This window comes from Danaus plexippus, chromosome 2, assembly GCF_018135715.1.
Source record: "Danaus plexippus chromosome 2, MEX_DaPlex, whole genome shotgun sequence".
NCBI lineage: Eukaryota > Metazoa > Arthropoda > Insecta > Lepidoptera > Nymphalidae > Danaus > Danaus plexippus.
The window spans coordinates 7405973-7427627 of NC_083537.1; the positions used below are offsets into that span (position 1 = coordinate 7405973).

At 34.3% G+C, this 21655-nt stretch overlaps 1 protein-coding gene across 7 annotated transcripts in view; it reads right to left on the reverse strand.

The window, feature by feature from the left end:
• LOC116779858 (uncharacterized) overlaps positions 1-21655 on the reverse strand; it is a 178955-nt gene that overhangs the window by 56283 nt on the left and 101017 nt on the right. For 2 of the 7 annotated variants that reach the window (XR_009752880.1, XR_009752878.1), the window contains one exon: positions 3754-3896. The exons of 4 other annotated variants lie outside the window; for them this stretch is intronic. Coding sequence is in view for 1 of the 3 variants with exons in the window: in XM_061522701.1 (XP_061378685.1) it covers positions 3741-3896 (156 nt within the window). In the remaining 2 variants the exon portion in view is untranslated. Of the gene's footprint in view, positions 1-3740; positions 3897-21655 lie in introns of all 7 variants that reach the window. One more of the 7 variants, XM_061522701.1, reaches the window with a different exon arrangement.

Genomic DNA, 21655 nt, shown 5'->3' on the forward strand with positions numbered 1-21655 from the left:
AATGATTGTACAGATTATCACAAGTCTCTGTTTTCATTTCAAAGACGACGTTAATATATTTTTGTCTTGATATACTTACTTGTGTTTCTTAAATTTGGATAGCTAATAGTTAACCCTGACTAGACAAGGCCTTTATAATTACCACTTGTTGTAAACATTAAAACAGAAACGAAATCGCAAAAGGATTATTCTCAAATCGTTCGATAAGTAACACCTACGTGAGGTCAGCACATTTGCGGCGCGATCGCGGCATGATACCGACGACCTATCGATCTTATCGCAATGACGTGGCGATATCGTAATTTATACACTCCACGAACTGTCCAGTCTGTGAAGAAAGGCTTTTATTCTAACCCGTCATTATTTGCTCTATTTTGAAACTGATAACGAACTAGGTTGTTTTGTATATGGTGTTTGTTTTAGTCTAAAGTCTAACGAAATACAACGGCTAGGTAAATACAACGTAGGCACTTGGGTTATTGCAAAAATAAGCACCTAGTTTCAAAATGCTTACTTCAGGGAGATTGAAAAAATATTTAAGTTTTTTTAATATAAAAATTATATATAAAAGTTATTTAAATTAATATAGAAAAAATGGTTCGTTATTATATCGCTTGGTCGTTAAAGATATGGATCTTGATTATTTTATTACAGATAAACAATTGTGACGTAAAAGATAGGTGTTTGAGAAATTCTGAAAGTAAGTAAGTATATCGGCTTTAAATCAAACTGACAGGTAAGCAAATAGAACAAAACACTCTTCTTCCAAGAACGTCGAAAGTCCTTGCCCATAAATCACAGGACTCGACAAATGGATTCTACGAGTTTTTTTTCCCGCCACTCATTTATTAATAGGGCAACGGAATGTTTCGGAAAACCAATAAAATGTGCCCCATCATATACCTGTCCTCCGGCAGACAGCGTGGCATTGTTCCCTTGAGACTTTTTCTTCATTTTGTATATCAAATGAAACCTCATAGTTGACCAGCTATATCATTATCCGAGCTGAGTACACCTTCTAATCATTTAACCGATTCAATAAGGATATTAACACCGATTCTTAACCGCTTAATGACCGTAATTCGACTGTGTCAGATTTAATAATGGACATTACCGCGGCAATGATATTCTTTGAATAAACTGATGATAGTAAATTTTATAGCAGATATTATATTAATAGCAGCTAAGTAGATGGTAGAAATTTTCAATTTGTCATTATTTTAATGTTTTTTTACGATGATGATGCATTTTAGTGTTTCGCTATTTGTAATAGAGGTGATAATCGTGTTTGTTATTATAAAGTGTACCGCGTCATTGGGATCGCATGAGTTTTGCGACTAACCTATTTTTGTGAATGGAGTTTTTTTTCGTTGGCGTGTCGTGTATCACACAATGGGCTCCTTCAAGGTATTTTGCGCGTGTGAAAGAGGATCCATTCTCTCAGTCCTTATGGAATGATTCAAAAATAATTGTCATTTCCTGCGGCTAATATTATTTTTATTCATAAATATATTCGACTATAATGAAGCCTTAACACTTTCTCTACGTTTATGAACTTAAGTGTTCGCCCACGGGTACAAGTATTCTGTTTGTATGAAACAACATTTTTTTCCCAACTTAAACAATTTTGTAAGTAATTTTAAATATGAAGATACAAGATACATAAAAAAAGAATTGAAGAAACCAACGTGTAATCATTGTCATCAACGTATCGGTAAAACAATTTAGATTTTGATAATTGACCACTAATAATAAGTTGCGGAGAAATAAATTAATTTGAATCAAATTCAATATAACAAAATATCGGAATGCAGGAATGTCTGAAATCGACACTCACCAATAATAACCTAAGTTCCATGTCAATATAGCAAACGTATTCTGAAGCGAGTAATCACGGAGGAAATGACAAGTTTTGGGTCACGAAGCAGCCTCATGTTAAATTTTGGTATCAACTTCCTAATATAAATCCATTCAAATATAGCTCTTAACACAAAGAGAGAAGAATAGCACTTCATTTTAAGACTGACAAACATAAAATTGCGGATGGCCAAGACACGGAGGGTAAGTTTCATAGGGTAAGTTAGAGACGTGGGAGGTCAACTAATGGCTGTCGGTGACAGGTAACACGAGACGAAAGACAAAGTGCATCGCAAATGACATTCGACGTGAATATCCCTGATGGAGGTTAATAGTATGGAGGATATTATTAATAGAAATTTCCACTTTCGCAACTGTTTATTGACAGAGAACAAATCGTTTGTGAACTTTCGTACGAAATTTTCATGTTCTTACAAATTTCATGTTTAGGTCTTTTTATTTACTTTGATTTTTATATATAAATGAAACTAGAGTGTTTTATTGTAATATTATAATAACTGCAATTATACAAAACGAAATTATTGAAAAAGACATTTGAAAAATTATTTTCTATCTGTCTGTTTATATATCTGAAACGGATACACAAATTTTGATAGTTTTATCACTGAGATAGCTAAAATTTTTTATTTATTTTCGTTAGTATAAGTACCCGTAACATTAAAAAATAACTATTCTATATAAATATACATATATATTTAGAAAAATATGTTGCAATATATTAAGTAACTTCTGTGGATACGTATCTTATTGCCTGAAAAAAAGTGTAATAGTAAATATTTAAATCATAAAGAAAATATGAAAATGTGAGGTTAAGAGGATAGGGAAGTTATATATTCAAGAAAATAACAAAATACATAAAGGTGGTGATGCTTTAATATTTCCATCAAAAAGAAAATTTGGTTTCATAGTTTTTTTACAAACTCGCAAAAGTTTACCGCAAGTGTGATATACATTATTTTTTAAGTATTATTTATAATTAAGATCACGTTCTAAGAAGTTTATAATGCCAGAGAAAAATTTCGAAAGGTGAAAATGTATGCGAAAATCAAATTAAAAATGGAATCAATCGGTCGGTAATCATATTCCAATAATACAGATATTTGTTTTTTTTTAAATAATTTATCCATAACTAGTAAATAAAAATATTATTGTGTTAATTGTAAAGAATTAATTTACATCAACGATAAGGTTTTTTTATCTTTAAATTTATTTATGAATATTTTAATGTACCTATAGTTAGGTACCGACTGTACCTGCTTTTAAGGAGCATTGAAACCCGACGCCCTCTGCAGGACACCTGTGTAATCGTTTCATCATCTTATAATACACCTCTAATTCCCATGATACCCCATGACATCTAACACCTTTGTTGTCTTGAAACCTTTTCACCTTCAATTAAGGATTCGCTATTGTCTTTTAAAGGAAGATGACACACTTTTTACCGGGTTTTTTCAATCTCGGGAGTCAATGTTGTGAATAGTAACATGATTTAGAGTGATGTTTTGTTGTTTAGGCGATTTATAGTAACAAGAGTGTCAGGTTGTTTCTAATGGAATTTTGGAGGGTTGATTTTTTGATGACATCGAAAAAAAAATATGTTTAATTTAGTTTTTTCGTTATCTCTTCTGTCAGTCCAATTTTATTTTTTCCTCTTAAAAACCTCGGATGATTTATGTTCAACAATAGTCCTTAAAGAACATTGACAAATAACCTTATAAAAAACTTGATTTTTTTTTATGTATTACTTTAAGATGGAATTATTACAATAACACACGTTCATAACACACGGTATTTGGAAGCTGATATTAAAACCTTTCAGCTTTTTAGAACAACAATAAAGCAGATAACAAAAAAGCAATTACATTAATCGCAAACCTGGAGGCTTGGAGGGTATGAATTAGAGCGTTATTTTTGTGCAGGATCAAAGTGATCGTCGGTGACGTGTCTTCCGGCAAGATGGCGGCGTTGTCGGCGATTGTTTGATCTGCGAGTAATGAAGTATGCCACCTCCCCGCTTCCTGCGGGGTGTCAAGATACGCTCGTATTAGACGTTAGCTTGCAATCTAATTGGAATTAGCATTCTGATGTATTCTTGCAAGATGTTATGACAAAAGTTTTGCTAAATAAATGCTATTGAAGGAGTTTATCTTATTCTATTATTAAGATTATAGCAATATTATTTGTCTTAATTTTAACGTCATTTAATTATATTGATATAAAACATACACAATAAACAGTCACAAAACTTTCTATGGAAGACACAAAAGAATCCTACCCTATATGGCAGATGTGACAAAGGTATCAAGACGGATTTAAATTCAATTTCATATCCATATTGATATATTTAGTAATCGCGTTAACCAGTCTACTAGTGGAGATTACTCGCTTTTTAATAAAGTGCGCCGGTAGGGGGTGACACTGGGGACATTTTTACACAAAGAGGATTACTTGGGCCCCGTTTATCTCAACCTTACAGCTCAGCTTAGCCTTCCAAATACTCTCTCAATGCACAACTTTAACGAGTATGAGATCTGATGAAAACTGTTTCTGGATAAAAAATTAAATACAAAAATTTCAGTCTCATATTTAATACGGATAATTTAGGAAAACAATGTAACAAATTAAATATCTCTTTGTGAGCATTGAATATAAAGAAATTAACAATATTTTAAAGAGATTAACTCAAAAACCATAATAAAAGTTGATGGTGATAAATAAAATAATAAATATTTAGTTACGTTACGAACACCGATGTTCCAGAAATAGCTGCATTAGTCCCGATCAGACGAAACAAGGCGCAATTGTAGAATTGAATAACGAGGGTGTAACGACACCAACAATGCGCGGACGCAGCGACGGACTATTATCTCGTTGAGACGCCGCGGGAACGAGACGTTCCGGGGTGCGCGAATATTACCCGCTTCCAGGATGAAGCTCTCAACTACGACCTATTTCTGATACAATCACAGGATAAGCAATTCCTCTCCGTCGTTACGTCGTATCTGCAAATGTCCGATGTAATTAACTTAATTACACGTAGTCTGAATGACCGTAAAAAGAACATTTTTTTCTTATATTTACATGTAATCAATCTTAATTCATCACAACCAGAAGCGTACGAAACAGATCACGGCTAATGAGGCTACAAAATTGTCTTCGTGTTTCAAAATATAAATAAAACCTTAAAACCTCGGTGGTCCCATATGAATATCAATTTGTTTTACTCAGCAACAACATCATTAAATTAGCGTCCAAATTGAATCACAACTGTGACAACCTTGCCGGTGCGACGTCCCGCGAAACTTTTCCTCCTATTAATTTACAAAACATCTCCGTCGATGTCTCGCAACCGAATATAGTCCTTTCCTCGTTCACTCCAAGACCTAACTTACTTTGTTGGAGCTGTAAGTTTGTTCATTATTTTTACATGTCATTGTGCAAGTGACACGGAGGAAGTTAAAGTAAATTGCAACTTTATATCCTACGATTAAGGTCGTTATTTGTTCTTGGGCACAGCTAGGGTGTATCTGGTGAAATTATGATGCAGTCTTTATTCGTGAGCCGTCGGGAGCGGTTGCAGTAATCACCGCGTATCTCCATCCAGGGGTGGGCCGTGAATAGAGCCCTAATGAACTGGATTTAGGAGTTTTTGTGCCGGGGACTCGTCAGCTCCGAGCTGCAAAGCAATTATGACGGACCAAACAAACATTGCATATAGCTATATCCTTCCAATTACTCGGTCTCAACTATCTAGTTTTCTTACACATTCATCAGTCTAGGTTTACCTGTATTATGAGTCTTAAGCCGTTCAATATCGATACATAGATTGGAGGGCTATTCTCTGAACTATATCTGGTTTGCCATTATATTGAGAACGGCACCGAACTCCTCTGGACATCCAATCGCTCTTAATCTCCTTAGAGTGGAGCGGGCGGAATTATTTGGATCTAAGCACCTAATATGCTTAGGTAATAAAAGGTTTCATTATTGTTCGGTCTTGTCTCCGTCGAGTATATATTTTGTGATATGTACTTCGGCTACATAGAGACTGAGGTCGAGAAAAGAAATCGATTACGTACTTTTGTATGATTGTTTTTATAAAAATACGTTGACCTTAATTTTTAATGATATCATAGATTAAAAAACAAAAACGGTCAAATAATATGTAAATGGTTTTTTTCAAACATGTATAAACAGCATACGTCCGGTGTGACAGTTGTATTTTGTACTGCTTATGTTTCCCAGCATGTGGGTCACATAACTTTCACCGAGCACGTGCTCAGACTTTGAAACTAAGGAGTATCATATGAAACAAGCGTTTATACTTGAAACGTTTATCATCTACATACATCTATATATAAGACACATGCATAGTTACCTACACAAGTTCACTAACCGGCTTCCAAATTTCAGAATGACGTAACAGATGCCAATAGATTTACAGAATAAGAGTCTCTATTACTTATTGTATAGGAGTCAGATTTGAGTTTGGGTCACGGAAGCGGCTGTAAAAGATGAGTCTGTTCTTATTTATTTACGGCGGTGCGGCGAGCGAAGTGGAGCGAAGATGATATGAATGATAAATGACCCTCCGAACGTCCCCCCCCCCCCCCCCGCCCCGTCTCTCCCCCCGACGGTCGCCTCACCCCTCACCCCCCTCGTTCACACGTGAACACACGCCGTGAGATTCTCTCCTTATTCTTGATGTCTGCTGAGTCTGTGTCAAAATGCGATAAAGATTCCAGTGATGAAAGAAGCCACGAATATCGTTATTATGTTAAAAGTTTAAGAAATTTATATGTAGGCTTCTATTTACTGCAGGTATGTTTAAGGTTTATGTCCTACTTACGGTCAAAGAGTAACTAGAATATATCATTGTTCTTACGGCATATGACATATAAATTTTGCTATTGCAGTGCTAAGGCTGTTACACAGGTCTCTGTTTTGCAAATAGGTGGTCCAATATGATTAATTGATACATGGGCTTGTTATGGGATCTAATATAAAATACCTCCGATCAATCTTAACGTCTAGCCGAAGTCATCGGAGCTAAACGTATTTTTTTAAAGCCAATAGCCGCGCATCAGCATGCGTGACGCGCCGCGCGATTGGCCAGCTCTTTTTGTTCCATTTTCGAATCCTTTGTTTTTATTGGTTGACACTTAGCTAAGACAAAGGGGCGATGCATTGTGTGAGTGTGTTAAATAAGTTTTGCTGCGTCTGTGTGCGTTAAGGAATCTTCTTGGCAGCATGTAAGGTAGGTATGGCGTGGGTAGTGTAGGTAGTTGGAACGTGCCCCGGGTCCTGATTTTGATTTAGGTAAGACCCTTCTGTCCTGTCTATGTGGGATGAATTGGATTGTTTATTTTTGTATCGTGAGATTTATGTACTAAGACCTTTACCTTTACCTACGAGGTTGATATTATGTGTGTAATAGAAAACATTCTCATTTTCTTCATCTTGGCGCCAATTACGTGATAATTGTTTTATTATTTAGTTTTAACAGTCAATTATTTGTAATTATCATATTCTTAATAATAAAAGGTAAATATTAATATTAATTTTAAATTAAAAAACACTCCAAGGTTTCGTCATCTTGACTATCGTGTAAGGAGTTGTATGTGATCATATTGAATATATTCAAGAAAAAAATGTTATTAATTGAAGTATTATTTTAAAATACATCACTTTTATGATATATGTTAAAAAAATAATAAACTGTTAAATTGCCTATATAAAGGATTTTTTTTTGATTTTAAGTAGGTACCTAAATATAAAAAATATATAATATGCATATTAATATTAATACGATGATTTATATATATGAATAGTTATAACTAATATGCTTTAGGTCTGTAATGAACTGTCTTTTTTAAGTCCTTAATAAATAAAGTAGGTATTTCAAAACAAAATGAGGAACCCTGTACTTATAACATTGTTATTTTGCAGGTAGTCAGCTCCTTAATAGTTTCCGTCTAAACGTATTTTTCCTCTGAGAAATATTCTTCTCAGGTGACATTACAATTTTTTTTACGAATTCTCTCAACTGCTGTACCTACTTAGTTCTTACAATTATATGTTATCCTGTAACTACAAATTAATAAGAAAAATGTTACATAACAATGGGCAGTATAAGCAACAACGAATTAAAAAAAAAGTCAATCCAAATGACAAAATCTATCAACCGTCGAAACAAGTCACCGTGAAAAATAATTCAAGCTCACCTCCAGACTGTTATGATTAATGAATGGGATTATTCAATTAAAGACCCGGCATTGAGGGCCGGGGGGAGGGCAGGGGTGGGGGGTGACTGGGCCCGGGAAGGGTGGTGGTGTTCTCGAGGCTACTTGAGATCGCTACCCTAGATAGCCGGGTTAGCCGTCACACGCTTCCCGCTGATAGGGCAGAAGTCTGTTCATTTGTTGGCTGATGATGTTCAGGTGTTACAGAATCAATAAGTCTCCGTCCCTGCCATATGTTATATTTATATATAGCCAAAATATTTAGGATAAATCGCACTAAATAATTTTTTTGTTAGATCTAAAGAATTTGGTCTTATACTTTTTATATACAATTAAGCTACTCTATGATATTTAAAAATAGATATGTATTACATCAAGTCATAACAAAACACTCACACACCAAGAATATTTTGAACAACTTTTTTTAGTCTACATAAGGTAATCTACATATACTATATTACTATATTTAATGCCACACAGTGTAGTATCAAATAAAAAAAAAACAAGGTTATTCTCCATTTAAACGTATACATCGGTATATTCCAAGGCACACATAAAATATAGTCGAAATTAAAAAAAAATTCAGCTTACTTAACATATAGAGATATATGAAAGTGTAGCGCCCCAGATACAGTAGGAGTGCATGCAGTGAATGTAAGATAGCCCTTGAGGGGATCAAGTGCCACCGAGCACCATCCCGACGAGTGCTAGTGTCAATGTCATCGGACACGATGGTGGCCATTTTGTATGTATGTCACATTAGTTATATGTAACTTTGACAGGTGACTCTGAATGTAGTACAGACATCACGACAAGTCATTTAATAAATAAAAGGGTAATGTGGGCTATATTAACGTTTTTGTTATTAAAATAGCTTTGATCTAATTAGTTATTTACTTTAATATTCATATGCAGATATTATAGTAATTTCTGAATTTTATGTTTTTAACCATCGAATAGTACATACCTATTTTTTACGCTAGACCATTTGAATCAATTTAAATGTGTTGCAGGACCGACCACAATTCTGTGTATAGTAATGAATGTCCTAAGGGCGGGGGCGCGGGCGAATTGCGTTTGTAATAAATGATCTTTGTACAAAGTGTTCGCCGCACCATGAACCGGGAGGCCGTATATATTTTAATTTGTTATTTTACTAATCTGTGCCTTTTAGTCAGAATTCATTTTTATCCAGGAAAATTACCAATTCCTTTACATCTCATTGTCATATTATGACATAGAACTATTTATGTAATTATGTATCTTTACGAAGTCTATAAACCTTAAAAGATAGTAAGTATATGCCTATTTTTTATTTTCATCGATGTTCTTCAGTAGGTTTGATAAGTAAGTACGTACTAATGTTTCTAAACATTAATTTACCCCTATCTTTAATATCGAAAAAGGTTACGTTATTTTATCTATTCATAAAACGGAATAAATTACGCACAATAAATTATCCCTTCCAGGATGGTTTACTCGAAAATCGTTAAAATTGTGTTTTTATAACAAAACGTCCATTAAACGCGATTTCAACCCCATCCCTACCGCGGGATTATAATAAATGGCGCAATAATGGCACAATATAATATTAACACAAAGTTAAACGCGTTTTTTTTATTTTCCCTCCAAACTTCAGTATCGCTCCGTTGAACATGGCGCCCGCCATTTCACTCTTACGGGCGTGTTCTCAAAAAATGGCTTCAGGAATGAAATAAATCGCAAATATTTATCAAATGTATACTGTTTCGGATACGGAACAGGGACATTGCCATTAGTGATGTGCCTGACGCTTCTCGATTCAACTTTTGGATTATTATATTCGGTTACACAGAGAGCCAGTTTACAATTATGTTTTTATATTGATTACGCTTTACATTTTCATTAGTATTCTAAAAGTGAGTAGGCGCTTTATATATTTTATACATATGCCTACTACGCCGACAGTAGTAAATTAATAACCTAGTCAAGTATTTAGAAAACTGAACAGCGAAATAGAAATTGCACGCAAAATGAAGCTGTAATAGAATATTTCTACGTGATTTATTTAAAATCGATATTTCGGAGGCATGCAACATCATTAGCGGGTTTACAACTTGTTCGCCCGCGGACATTTTGTTTTAGAGTGAGTTAACAGAAGTTGACTGTTTTGGGATGTATGATGTGTTTTGAATGAGGTTAAATGACACAGAAGATGATCGTTACGATGATTACTCACACAATATTAACAAATAAGCCCTATTTTGTTAACATAGAAACAATATAAGACTTTTTTTTAAATAAGTAGTAACCTTACTAACCCGGTCAAATATCTTATGTAGGTCGGTAAATAAATGCGATGACCGGAACTGAGTAGAGCACACAAAGTAATGCACATGACGGCGTTATTAGCCGTTTTTCCAAGTCTCAATAAAACGTTCGTCCATCGGCTAATCGACGGAAATTGTAGCCATTATCGGCACTCGGTGCAACTAAAAATTATTATTGTTCACTCTGAAAGTAGCCACTTAGCCCAGATTGCCAGTTGCTGTTACTTAGTGGAACTATATTTGAAATGCATAAAATACAAAAATTAAGAAAGTCAAGTCAAATAGATATTTGTATAGATATACATAAATATTCTTTATAAGTTACAGCTAAATTTATTATATAAGTATCGGTTGGTAGGTCTACGACGTCTCCTAATTATTTGACAATTATTAAAGAGTGTGAGTATATCAGTAGACAAGCTTAAAGACATAATATCATAATGTGTTCTCATAAAACATTATAAAAAGTAATCAACACTGGGAAGAAACTTAAAAATACCTCACAGCTGACATTACCCTTCGTCCTCAGAGCCCTCCGCTTCCGGTTATCGCAACAAAGGCCTCCTCTCCCCCTCCGCCCCTCCAGAACAGGAAACACTACCCTTCTATCGCAAGGCGACCCGCGTCTCGGGAATTTCACGAGTATTTTTAGGCCTAATGACAAATTGTTACGTCAAGTTATGTTTTTATACGGATACATTTCATACTTGGCGACGAACTTGTTGTAACATTCCGAGTTATAATCACATTTTTGCTAACATCATTTAGGGTTAACAATGTCTCGCAATGATACCATCAAGCTTATACATTTTTTAATATTTTTGAATCATGAAATAATTTTTTGTGATATTCTAATTTCCTTGTACTATTTTATTTTATATTATCACCGTATATTCTTTCCGGGAATATAACGAACTACTACGGTGAATCTAAAATTTGAAACGATCATTAAAAGATTTTAACGAAATATTTCGTGAATGTTTACAAATCTAAAAAAACATTAACATGTATATTTTTCAGCAAATAATGACCGCCATTACTATGATTTAAAAGTTCTCACCCTACTCTAATAAAAGCCTAATCAAAACATAAGACACTTGCTAAGACGCTTCATACGTTATAAATATTCTTTCAACAGAAATATATAATTTAATTTGTCAAAACATTAGAGTATATGTATAAATATATTTTTTTGTACAAAAACATTAGTAGTACAAATAGCAATATATGATAATTATGTCTATAATAATGTAACCCACATTTATATGTGGATATGTAAGTTTATTTCTTAGAGCGCGTGAGATGATATAATTAAATAAAAAACACTTAAACAGGAACATAATTCTAAGACGCTAAAACCCTCCAAAAAGATTTTTATAACCCCAAATAGGTGAAAGTGGCGTAGGGCGACCCCGGAAACGTCGCTAATGCATCCGAATGCACCATCCGCCCTACACGCGATCAATTCATTAGTATGCCATTGTTACAGACTGCGTGATATTAGCTAAGGTAATGTTTGTATGTCCAGATATAATTATTTTGTATGTTGTGCCTAGTATATGACGTTATAAGTACCAGTGTTTCTTTTTTGTTCTCGATCTCGTTCATGATGGCTTGATTATAAAACTTGGTTAAGTTCCTTGTTGTCACTCAAAATGACGATATCCAGTGATTCGATTAAAAAGTATAGAAAACGCTGGGTCCGTGCGTTGCAATAACTTACAAGCAAATCGCATAACGCTGTAGTGGTCCGGAAGCTTGTACTTCGGCGACACGACTTGCCCATTTATCCCGCTGCTATTGAAGGGTTAAAAGGTACTGGAGCGTATACGACAAAGTGTTTTAAAATTGAAAGACTATTTCTCTCTGTATGTTATTCGCTAATTTCATGATGATGTGTTATAATAATATACTAAATACCAACATTTAACAGTTAAAGATATAAAAGCGTTTATATAAATTATGAATATGAAATAAATAGAAATGGCAACTTTATTCTGTTGTTGTTCTTAAAAATTATATAAAAATAATGTTATTTATTTTTATAACTTATTATATATTACTATTATAGCTTGGCAACATTATGAGGATCATTCATCTATCACCTGCTTATAAAAGGGTAAAGCGGGGTTGACGGCGATTGAAGCCTTTCTTATTTCAGTGCCCTCTTGGCGCCGGGAATACGAACGACCTTAGGGGAGCGTTCGTCGCGATGACCGATAGGGTCGGAAACTTGGCTTTTGGTGACGCTTTTATTTTGGATGTGGACTTTCATGGGTTCGATACGTTGGCAAAAGCCCATGCTGTTACATTTACAAGATTTTAGATTTATATATTTCTCCCGTGATTTACCTTGAGTATACTCATTTTTCTCAATATTTCAATTAAGAATCGAAGAACTGATTTCATCGTCTCATTTGAGCATTGTACAATTTATACGTATTATTAATGTTATAAAAATATTTTCTTAGTAAGACGGTTAAGATCGAATAACGATTTGAAATGACGTTACATAAGAAGTTATTGTTTCGGTAAGTCTAGAGTACGAGCTAGTGGCTGTTCCACGGTCCACTCGGCTATAATCGTATATCTTGTCTTTGTACGCTGCTATTTATGGGCAGTCTTATTTTTATTATAATGCTGATGCTACCGGTGCCAGCCAGTCTCGCCTCGCTAGTCTCTGGACAATCCAGAGACTAGCTTTAAACATTGATCTTTTGTCTTTGATTACATCTGGTGAGATCCCTTAATGAATTTTAAATCACTATTCTTCATAAGTTAAATGAGTGTATAATGAATTTATAATACAACTACAGTTAATTATATTTTTTTTTAGATTCGTTCTGTTATATATTAAGTTTATTGACGAAACGTTGCCTTCAGATGGAGGATTTGTTTTTGAGTTTAGTGACAATTTTATGTTATTGAAGAATCTTTGTGTGATTTTATTCTTATAAGGCTGCTAGGGTTGTACCCTCGCCGCAAACAAATATTTCATGGCTATAAGTTTCCGATACATGAATTTTATTAACTTTCGCACCCTATGTCTGATGGATGGACTGTTAGAGTATTTGTTTTACGCGTCACCAACGTGCCACTAACAGATACGGTAGGGTTAAAACATATACTGATTCTGACATAATTTGATTACATACGAAAGTGAACTTGACAAGCTCTACCAACAAAACGTGGAATTGAATTTTAATAGACTCATTCTAAAGTCGATTATTTGTTATTAGGGATTATTGCAATTGCATTTATATTAATTGTGTATCGTATATATAAGGGTCATCATGACATGGCGATAGAATATATAATATAGATACGCTTATACCAAAAGTGTTTTTCACGTCGTTGAAAGCACCGAAAACTATGTAGAGAGATTGTGTAGTTTGTTAATTATTAATATTTTTTTATAAAATCAAATAAAAATGAAATAACGAACGGACGAATAATAACGAATAAAAAAAAATATTACCCGTTTAAAAACACGACGCCAGCCAGTGAAGGGTGACTGGATGATTTCTAACTTCGGCTTCAATTCGGGAGAAATTGGCTAAAAAATTCCTTAGCAAAATAAAATCGAAGAGCAACTTCCGAAAGTTATCGAACTTCCCAACAATCCATTACACCGAGTTTCGCAAAAAATTGACTTGGAACTTATTATTTTGAGTGAAAACATCTTGGAGTTTCGTCGCCTCGAATAAGTTCGCCCTCTGCGACTTCGCCCTCTCCACTCCGGCCACGCATCTAAAAAATTACTTTAACTATTATAAATATTGCCTTTCGTAAACGAACTTCTTCCTCATACCGACTTATTATATAAATATTGAAGCTGTGAGGAACTCGGATACAGTACAGATTTAATCTACTTATGTTTCCTATTATAATATTATTATATAGTATCAATAATTTTTTTCAAGGATATGAAAATATAGATTTTTGAAAACTGTATGTTGAAATTTTTAAAAATCAGAAAAAAATATTTTTGACATATCCGTAAAGTTGTTAATCTTTTTCTACAAACGAATTTTTAATAAAGAGTGAAAAAGTATTTATAAATATTTTGTATGGTCCGTTTTGATATATATAGAGTAAACATTTTGTTTTACAATCAATTTAATAAATCGTTTTTTCAAAGTATGTTCAAATCGAAAATTACAGATAATTTTAGTTATAACCATTGTTTAAGAATATTTATCTCACTTGTCAAATTTGATAATCTCACGGTGCTGTTCAAATATGTTATTAGTATGGAGCATTGTTGTCGAATGCAATAACAGTTAAGAGGTCATAACGCTTAGCTGTAACCGTAACACGTCGCGTCGGTCAGTGCGACATTACGGTCCCGTTAGACCCATTAGGATACCTAAGCGCGCTATGAAGACTATGAACACTAAAATAAGCAGTTTGTGAGCACGAGCAGTAAACAGTAAACAAGGCTGGTGCGGCGTCCGGTCTCGCCACAAAGCCTTTGTAGCCGGCACACTGACACGCTTTTTACGTTGAAGCTATCGCCCGATGACGTCCCAGTAGATCGATAAGAGGCTTCCACTCGATGGGAACGTTCCATTGTATTACTGACGAACACTGTCTGAGATGTGGAAAATCGTTTTGCCCTAAAACGTAAGTACGGCATGTGATAGTTGCGTCACGTCAGTCGCGTGAGAAAATTTATGCGTGCCACGAACGAATTATTGTTTTGATTAATTCACCATTTCAATATTTGACGCGTATTATTAATGAATTGACTTTATTTGATTACACTTGTAATGATCGCAATTCAGCGGCCTTAAATAATTATTGTTTTATATCGTAATACAAAACGTGGCAGTTTTTTGGTATAATTTATCTACTATTGTTTCGCATAGTACTTAAATTTATTTATAATATTGATATTAAAGTCTTTCACAAATATAAACCTTATTCATATACATCCGCTTCACAAAGAGCATGTCGAGTTATCTAGTAAAAAGTACAAGCTCAGTGTAGGTATTAATATTTCTCAGAACTCTGTGAGTCTTTGAAAGCTCAAAGAGATTTAAATATGGGAAGTGTTGGACGGTTAATATTTTCATATTGTCCATCTTAAGGATCTCCATGCAGAGCAAACTTAGGTACGGACGTGCCTCACATATTGATGTGTCGCTGATGGTGTAATTAACATAAATTAGTTGTTACTCGCGCGTGAAAAACGTGAGTCACATATCATCCGTGGCGGGTAATATTCCACGAACCGGCATCCAAGAATAATAGAACTTGTAAATGATGACTCTACTTCAGAACATTTATAAAATACACCGATAATTTAACCCCCTTTGTTTAAACGAAATATATTTTCTAATCTGACTCTATGCAAAATATTACGCTTGTGTTTTATAATTTTGCCTTCAATTTATTTTGCTTTCAGGAACAATGAATTTTATTGAATAATATATAACCGATACTTTATAGAATAATATGATTATTCAAATAATGTTGCAGAAAATAACGCAATGTTTGTTTTTTATGTATTATATATAATATTTTTTTTTTTTTCTACACTTAAGGCGATGGGAAATTGAATTAAGAAGAATAAAAGGTTGTATGCAAATCTATATATCATACAATAACATAAATACTTAAATCATTCATACTTTTTTTATGTTAATCTTCAAAATGATGAGACGAGAGAAAACAATTGAGTATTACATTTTGATAAGAAGTTTCTAAAAGCAGATCGATCAATCTACAGAAAATTCTGTCAGATTTATATAAAACAAACAATTTACAACCAATCCATGTTTAACATACAGATCAATAATCGGGCATCTTAAGAGATTAGATCCCTACTTGTTATATAGATAGGTATATCTACTACAATATATAGAATACATCTAAAAGGGAACATTCCAATCAAATTGGAAACCGCATGTACTTTAGAAAACGGAGATACATTACTTCCGAAATTGATCAAAGCAATAACTTTTCTGTGAGATGAAAGATTTTTGAAAAAAGAAAACAATATAATTTAATTAGGTGTTAAAACTTCAAGTACAGTACGAATGTACGATATCAAATTAAGCAACAAAACAGTTATTGTAAATGAATGTGTTACTAATAAAATACGAAACGGGCTTGTTATTGCACTCGAAGGCGCTTAAATTGCTGTACTCATTATTATAAATGAAATTTAAATAAATATATTAAATCAATTGTATACAATTGTGTCTTTATTGCTTCCAATATAAAGGTTAAAATGCAACAAAGTAGGTAGTGAGCTTGAACGTAATAAGCCTTCTAGTATCCGTGGCAATATTGCAAGTTGAATGCTGAGATCCATAAGGCCTCTCGTAGAGATTTATCTGCCAATAATAGCAAAAACATATTTCCTATAACAAACATCTAGAGGGGATTGTTCGCTATAAACGATATGAAATTCTTATATTGTTGTTTGAATAGTCAATCCTTATATATTAAAAATAAGCTAGTAATGTTTCTATTAACGAAGCTTGTTATGTCGAGTATACAGTGTACTAACTAGTATGTATTCGAAAAATACTTAACGTATAACAAAATACGATGTATTAATAAAAAGCATTTCTGTAAGTGTGCTTTAAATCAATATTACATTTAAACAATACAAATAGAAAACATTTGATATTCATTCAGTTGACATTCATCCGGCAACCGATTACAAGTCCTATTGTGCCTTTCACAAGCTATCCTAGTCCCGAACTAATACGAGTTCACGTACGCAAATGTAGGCAAACTATATCTTTCATTGATTACACACTCGAGGGCCCCCACAACTGAAAGGGTTCGCTTAAATTATCAAACAGAAGCCACTTGAAAACTGCAATGACACATGTTACATTTCGAAATGTTCGACGACCAGTCTTCCAACTGTTTAACTCTATTTGTACATCGACCTCATTTAAATATTCAACTCCTGCATATTAGATGAACGCTTACAGGTATTGCGATATCGGAACAATAGGCTTCTGAGCTTCAGGTAAAGTGAAATAAATGAAAATTCATAACTCATTTTAAATCGGCGTCGTCAACCTTACAGCCACGCAAACTCTACAGGACGCACGCAAAACGAACATTTTTCCGAACGGAACGCCCTCTCGACGCAAAACTCTATAAAAACGTCGAAAAAAATAACAGTAACATGGCGTATAATGACAGCTGGTCCACTTGAGAACAAAAGGGGCGAGCCGAGTCTCGTCGAGAAAAAAATATACGAAGAGTGAAAACAACTGCGAGTACGTGCACTCGCGACCGGCGGCGGCGACTGTCCGCTAATAAATTTGCAATCGCATTCGATTCGCCGAAACTCGAGATACTTGCTGTATTTAGGCAGTGGACTCCACTGATACTGAACGCCGCACCCTACATTTATATATTCCGCCCTCGACCTGAAATTAGGTAGCAGCGTTGAGAAAACTCGTTACGAATATTGCTATATACGACTCGGGGAGAATAGTACTGCATTCGAGTTTAAAATGCGAATAATAATCGCGCCATTCATAAAAATCCCGTGCGCGGAATGCTAGGAGAGGCCGTGTTTTACACGTTATAATTTAGCGCCGAAAGCAGGCCTAGGAGAGGCAGTCGGTTGTTTTGTGAGTGGAGGCTGTACGACGTAGGCTCGGTTCAAATGCCGCCTACGGACCATTAGTTGATGAGCGCACGTGTACACGCCCTGCGCTAGACGACCGAGCTCATGCCGGCCAAACTAACAATTTTCAGCTAGAATATGAAAAATGTTTTGTAGCTTCAGCTAAAAATATTTTCACTAAAAGCAACAAACTTTTTACGCACAATAAACTTCAATGTTCCTGATTTAATCAAAAACTGTGGTACTTTGTGGAATGTTCATGGAATACTATCCTTGATAAATTATAAAAATATAACAAATATTATTCCATATCCAAATGAAACAATCCAATGACATTCTTTGCGTTAGAGTTGATCAACTCACATATCTAGAGACTAAATCGGTCCTCGAAACGATGTGTTTTATATGAATTAATTCATCGCCTGACGGACTCTGAAAGGGATTTACTTACGGGCCAGATGGCGCGCCGACAGATCAATTTGATGATTGTAAAAAAAACTGCTTGTTTGATGTCGTTCGGCTTCTATACGACACAAACCTTTCTCGACCTCCTTTGCACACTATCTTAGTTTTCAATACTTACTCCTCCATTTTTGACGAATACATTTTCCTGTTCATGCAAAAAGTTTAACAACTATTAAATTACATAGATTGATCAAACGCTTTTAGATATAATGTATCGAAATAAATCTATACTAGAGAAAAATCATCTTATGTAGAGTCTGATTTTGATCAATGACAACTAAAATTAGTGCAAGTAGGCATAATATTTATTTTGTATTTTTGATGGAAAAAAAATTAAAAGATAAAAGCAAGAATGATAAATCTATCTGTTTGATTCCAAGTGTAATGACGTCCATGGTTTTTCTATTCCGAGCAGCGATGGGGGGTAGATAGTGTCAGCCGTGAGACGTGTTTAATAAGCGGTTATCTGCATGTCTTTTGATCAACCATATCAGTTATACAATATATTTATGTATTGCAGCGATTTATATTTTCAAAATTTAATACACCATCATTGTGAATATATGTTTTATGTGTACGAGTATTTCTATTTATGATATGTCGTTATATTATCATATTGTTTTTAAATCTATTAAAAAAGTTATTATCAATTGATGATGATGAATGATCAATTTTCAATATTACAAATATAAACTATATTATAAACAATTTAGTCAGCAATATAAGTTGCTCCAGTAAATAATAAACAACCTAGAGCCCCCTAGCCCTGAGATCAGATACCGCCGCGACGTGTCCTGAATTAATCTCTCTATATGACATCTACAGAATACTACTACATGTATAGATGTACACATACAAACTCACACATATACAAGACTCACAGCACAACGAAAACTTGAGTGTTTTATCGGAGGACATAGTCCTGTTTTAGTTAAAAGATAATTTTGAAAAACAATTTAAAAGCAGTGATTGAAATAGAAAATGTTATACCTTTAATATTGATGTAGTCTCTATAGTGTTACATTTTCCTAGCGCCTTTCATCAAAAGGTTTCATCTCCCTCAAATAACTTTTTAAAAAATAGTTTAATTTTTTTTTTATTAATAAATATGTGCTGGAATAAATCATAACAGCTGACATTGAAATCACGTTCCACAAGCAAAAGGGGAAGCCAGCGACAATCGGAAACCCCGATGAAAGTCGCTAAGAGATACGATAATATCGCACTCTCGATGGCATGCGACCACTGCCCCTATCGCCCCCATCGACTCACCAATAATGAGTGTACAAATCGTGACGGAAATTGAAAGAAAAAACTTCCCAGCGGCAGATCTTATCATTCCTAAATGTTCTCGTAAAAATATTAATAAAACATAACTTTTTTCACCCAAACCCACATTAAACTCCGATCCCGTAGGAATTTATTGACAATTACGCGTCAATAAGTGGCAATAAAAGCACAAAGCACCAATGTCCACAGATTTGAATGTCAATTGTACACAATTGTATTATGCTGTTTTCGTGGAGGCCCGTTTTGATTGTGATACGAGCATACAATTATAGTTCGACTTTCGCTCATCGATTACATATGTGACATTTATTATTATGATAAACATTAGCTTCAGTATTGTTGATCTATTAAAGATCATTCCCTATTTCCGCTTCAAAAAAAATATTACGCATAGATATCCTTAATGTCTACGTAATATTTTTTGTATTTTGTTTCGAATGTTAATAATCGAGTAATTTTTAAAATTATATATTGAATTTCGTTGCAAATCTTACGGTCGAACAACTAATAAGACGACATTCGCTTAACCTTATCGGCGATTGAGGAAGTCTAAAAAACGGCTGAGGGGCATCGCGGGGGAAACGCGCGGTGGGTAGGAGCGGGGAAGGGGGACGGGTGAGCGAAGAACAAGAGCCGTCAGTGAAATAGAGATGGATGAACAGTGGGAAATGAAATTCTTTGTGGCATCGCGGTCCCGCAAAAAATGCACAGATTAGATTTTTCCCCTCGCCGAGGGCCGAGGGTAGACGGAGGCAATGATTTTTTACAACGCTCGCCGAGATATATATAGGAGTTTTAGTGCCGGGATTTGGTGTAACTGCCCTCTGTTTGAGATTTTTAATTTCCTTGATTTGAGCCGGTGTCGTCATGCGACGGTTTCGTATTCAGCGTAATGATGCCCGCAAATTGCACCGCGTCTTTACAATATTGTCTTTAACGTCTCTTTAAATATCAAGGACGCAATTAAAACTATAAAGAGCGAAAAAGAAATAATTTAATGTTTTATTTACATCAACACGTTATAACGTCTTTTTTCCAAGTTTTTAAACATCAACACCATAACTGTATACATTATGAATAATAATTTAATAAAAAATACAATTGAAGTATACGAAGTATCGCAGTGATAATTTCCATTCCAGTTTTGAAATCTGGTATGGGGAAAATAATTACACCACTAGCGGAGACGAGTCCAAAAATTACTTCACATGATAGGTGCTTACCGCGGGATTAGCTCGGACCCCCCGAAAAAAACAAGGGGATGAAATACTTGGTGATTTAGCACTTGTATGAAACATCTGTTTGAAACTGCTACCAATGTTTATTACTGTAAACTTGCTTCCATACGTGCTGTTCGTAAGTAGTCAGACAATATTTTATCAATGCCATTTTAGTCATAATTATTAAAATATCCGATCGACCTATACTTTATTTTATATTTAATTACTTTTTTGTGGAGTGTGGCTTCAGTCTATATAATCCGATGCATAAGCGTGTCATTTAGGGCGGTAGTTTCTGAATCCCACTAAGTGTCTTAGCAATTTGTTTGCCCACATCAAAGCGCGTTTGTCCCCTAATAAAGTGGCTTCATGGGGCATATTATGATATAATCAATAAATGTATCACTATTTTTTGTGATCTCCCTAACCTCATCCCTAGCTAAAAAACCTCATCCCTAGTTAAAAAACCGAGATACCAATTTAATTATAATCTTAAAAAAGTCCTATTATATTATTAATAATAATTTCTTGTTTCATCATAGATTCAAATTTCTATGTATCTTAACTTTTTCAGTAATATTTTAACTCAAATATCTGTAAATATAGAATATTCAAGTTCTATTTATAAATCACATTGCAGGAGGT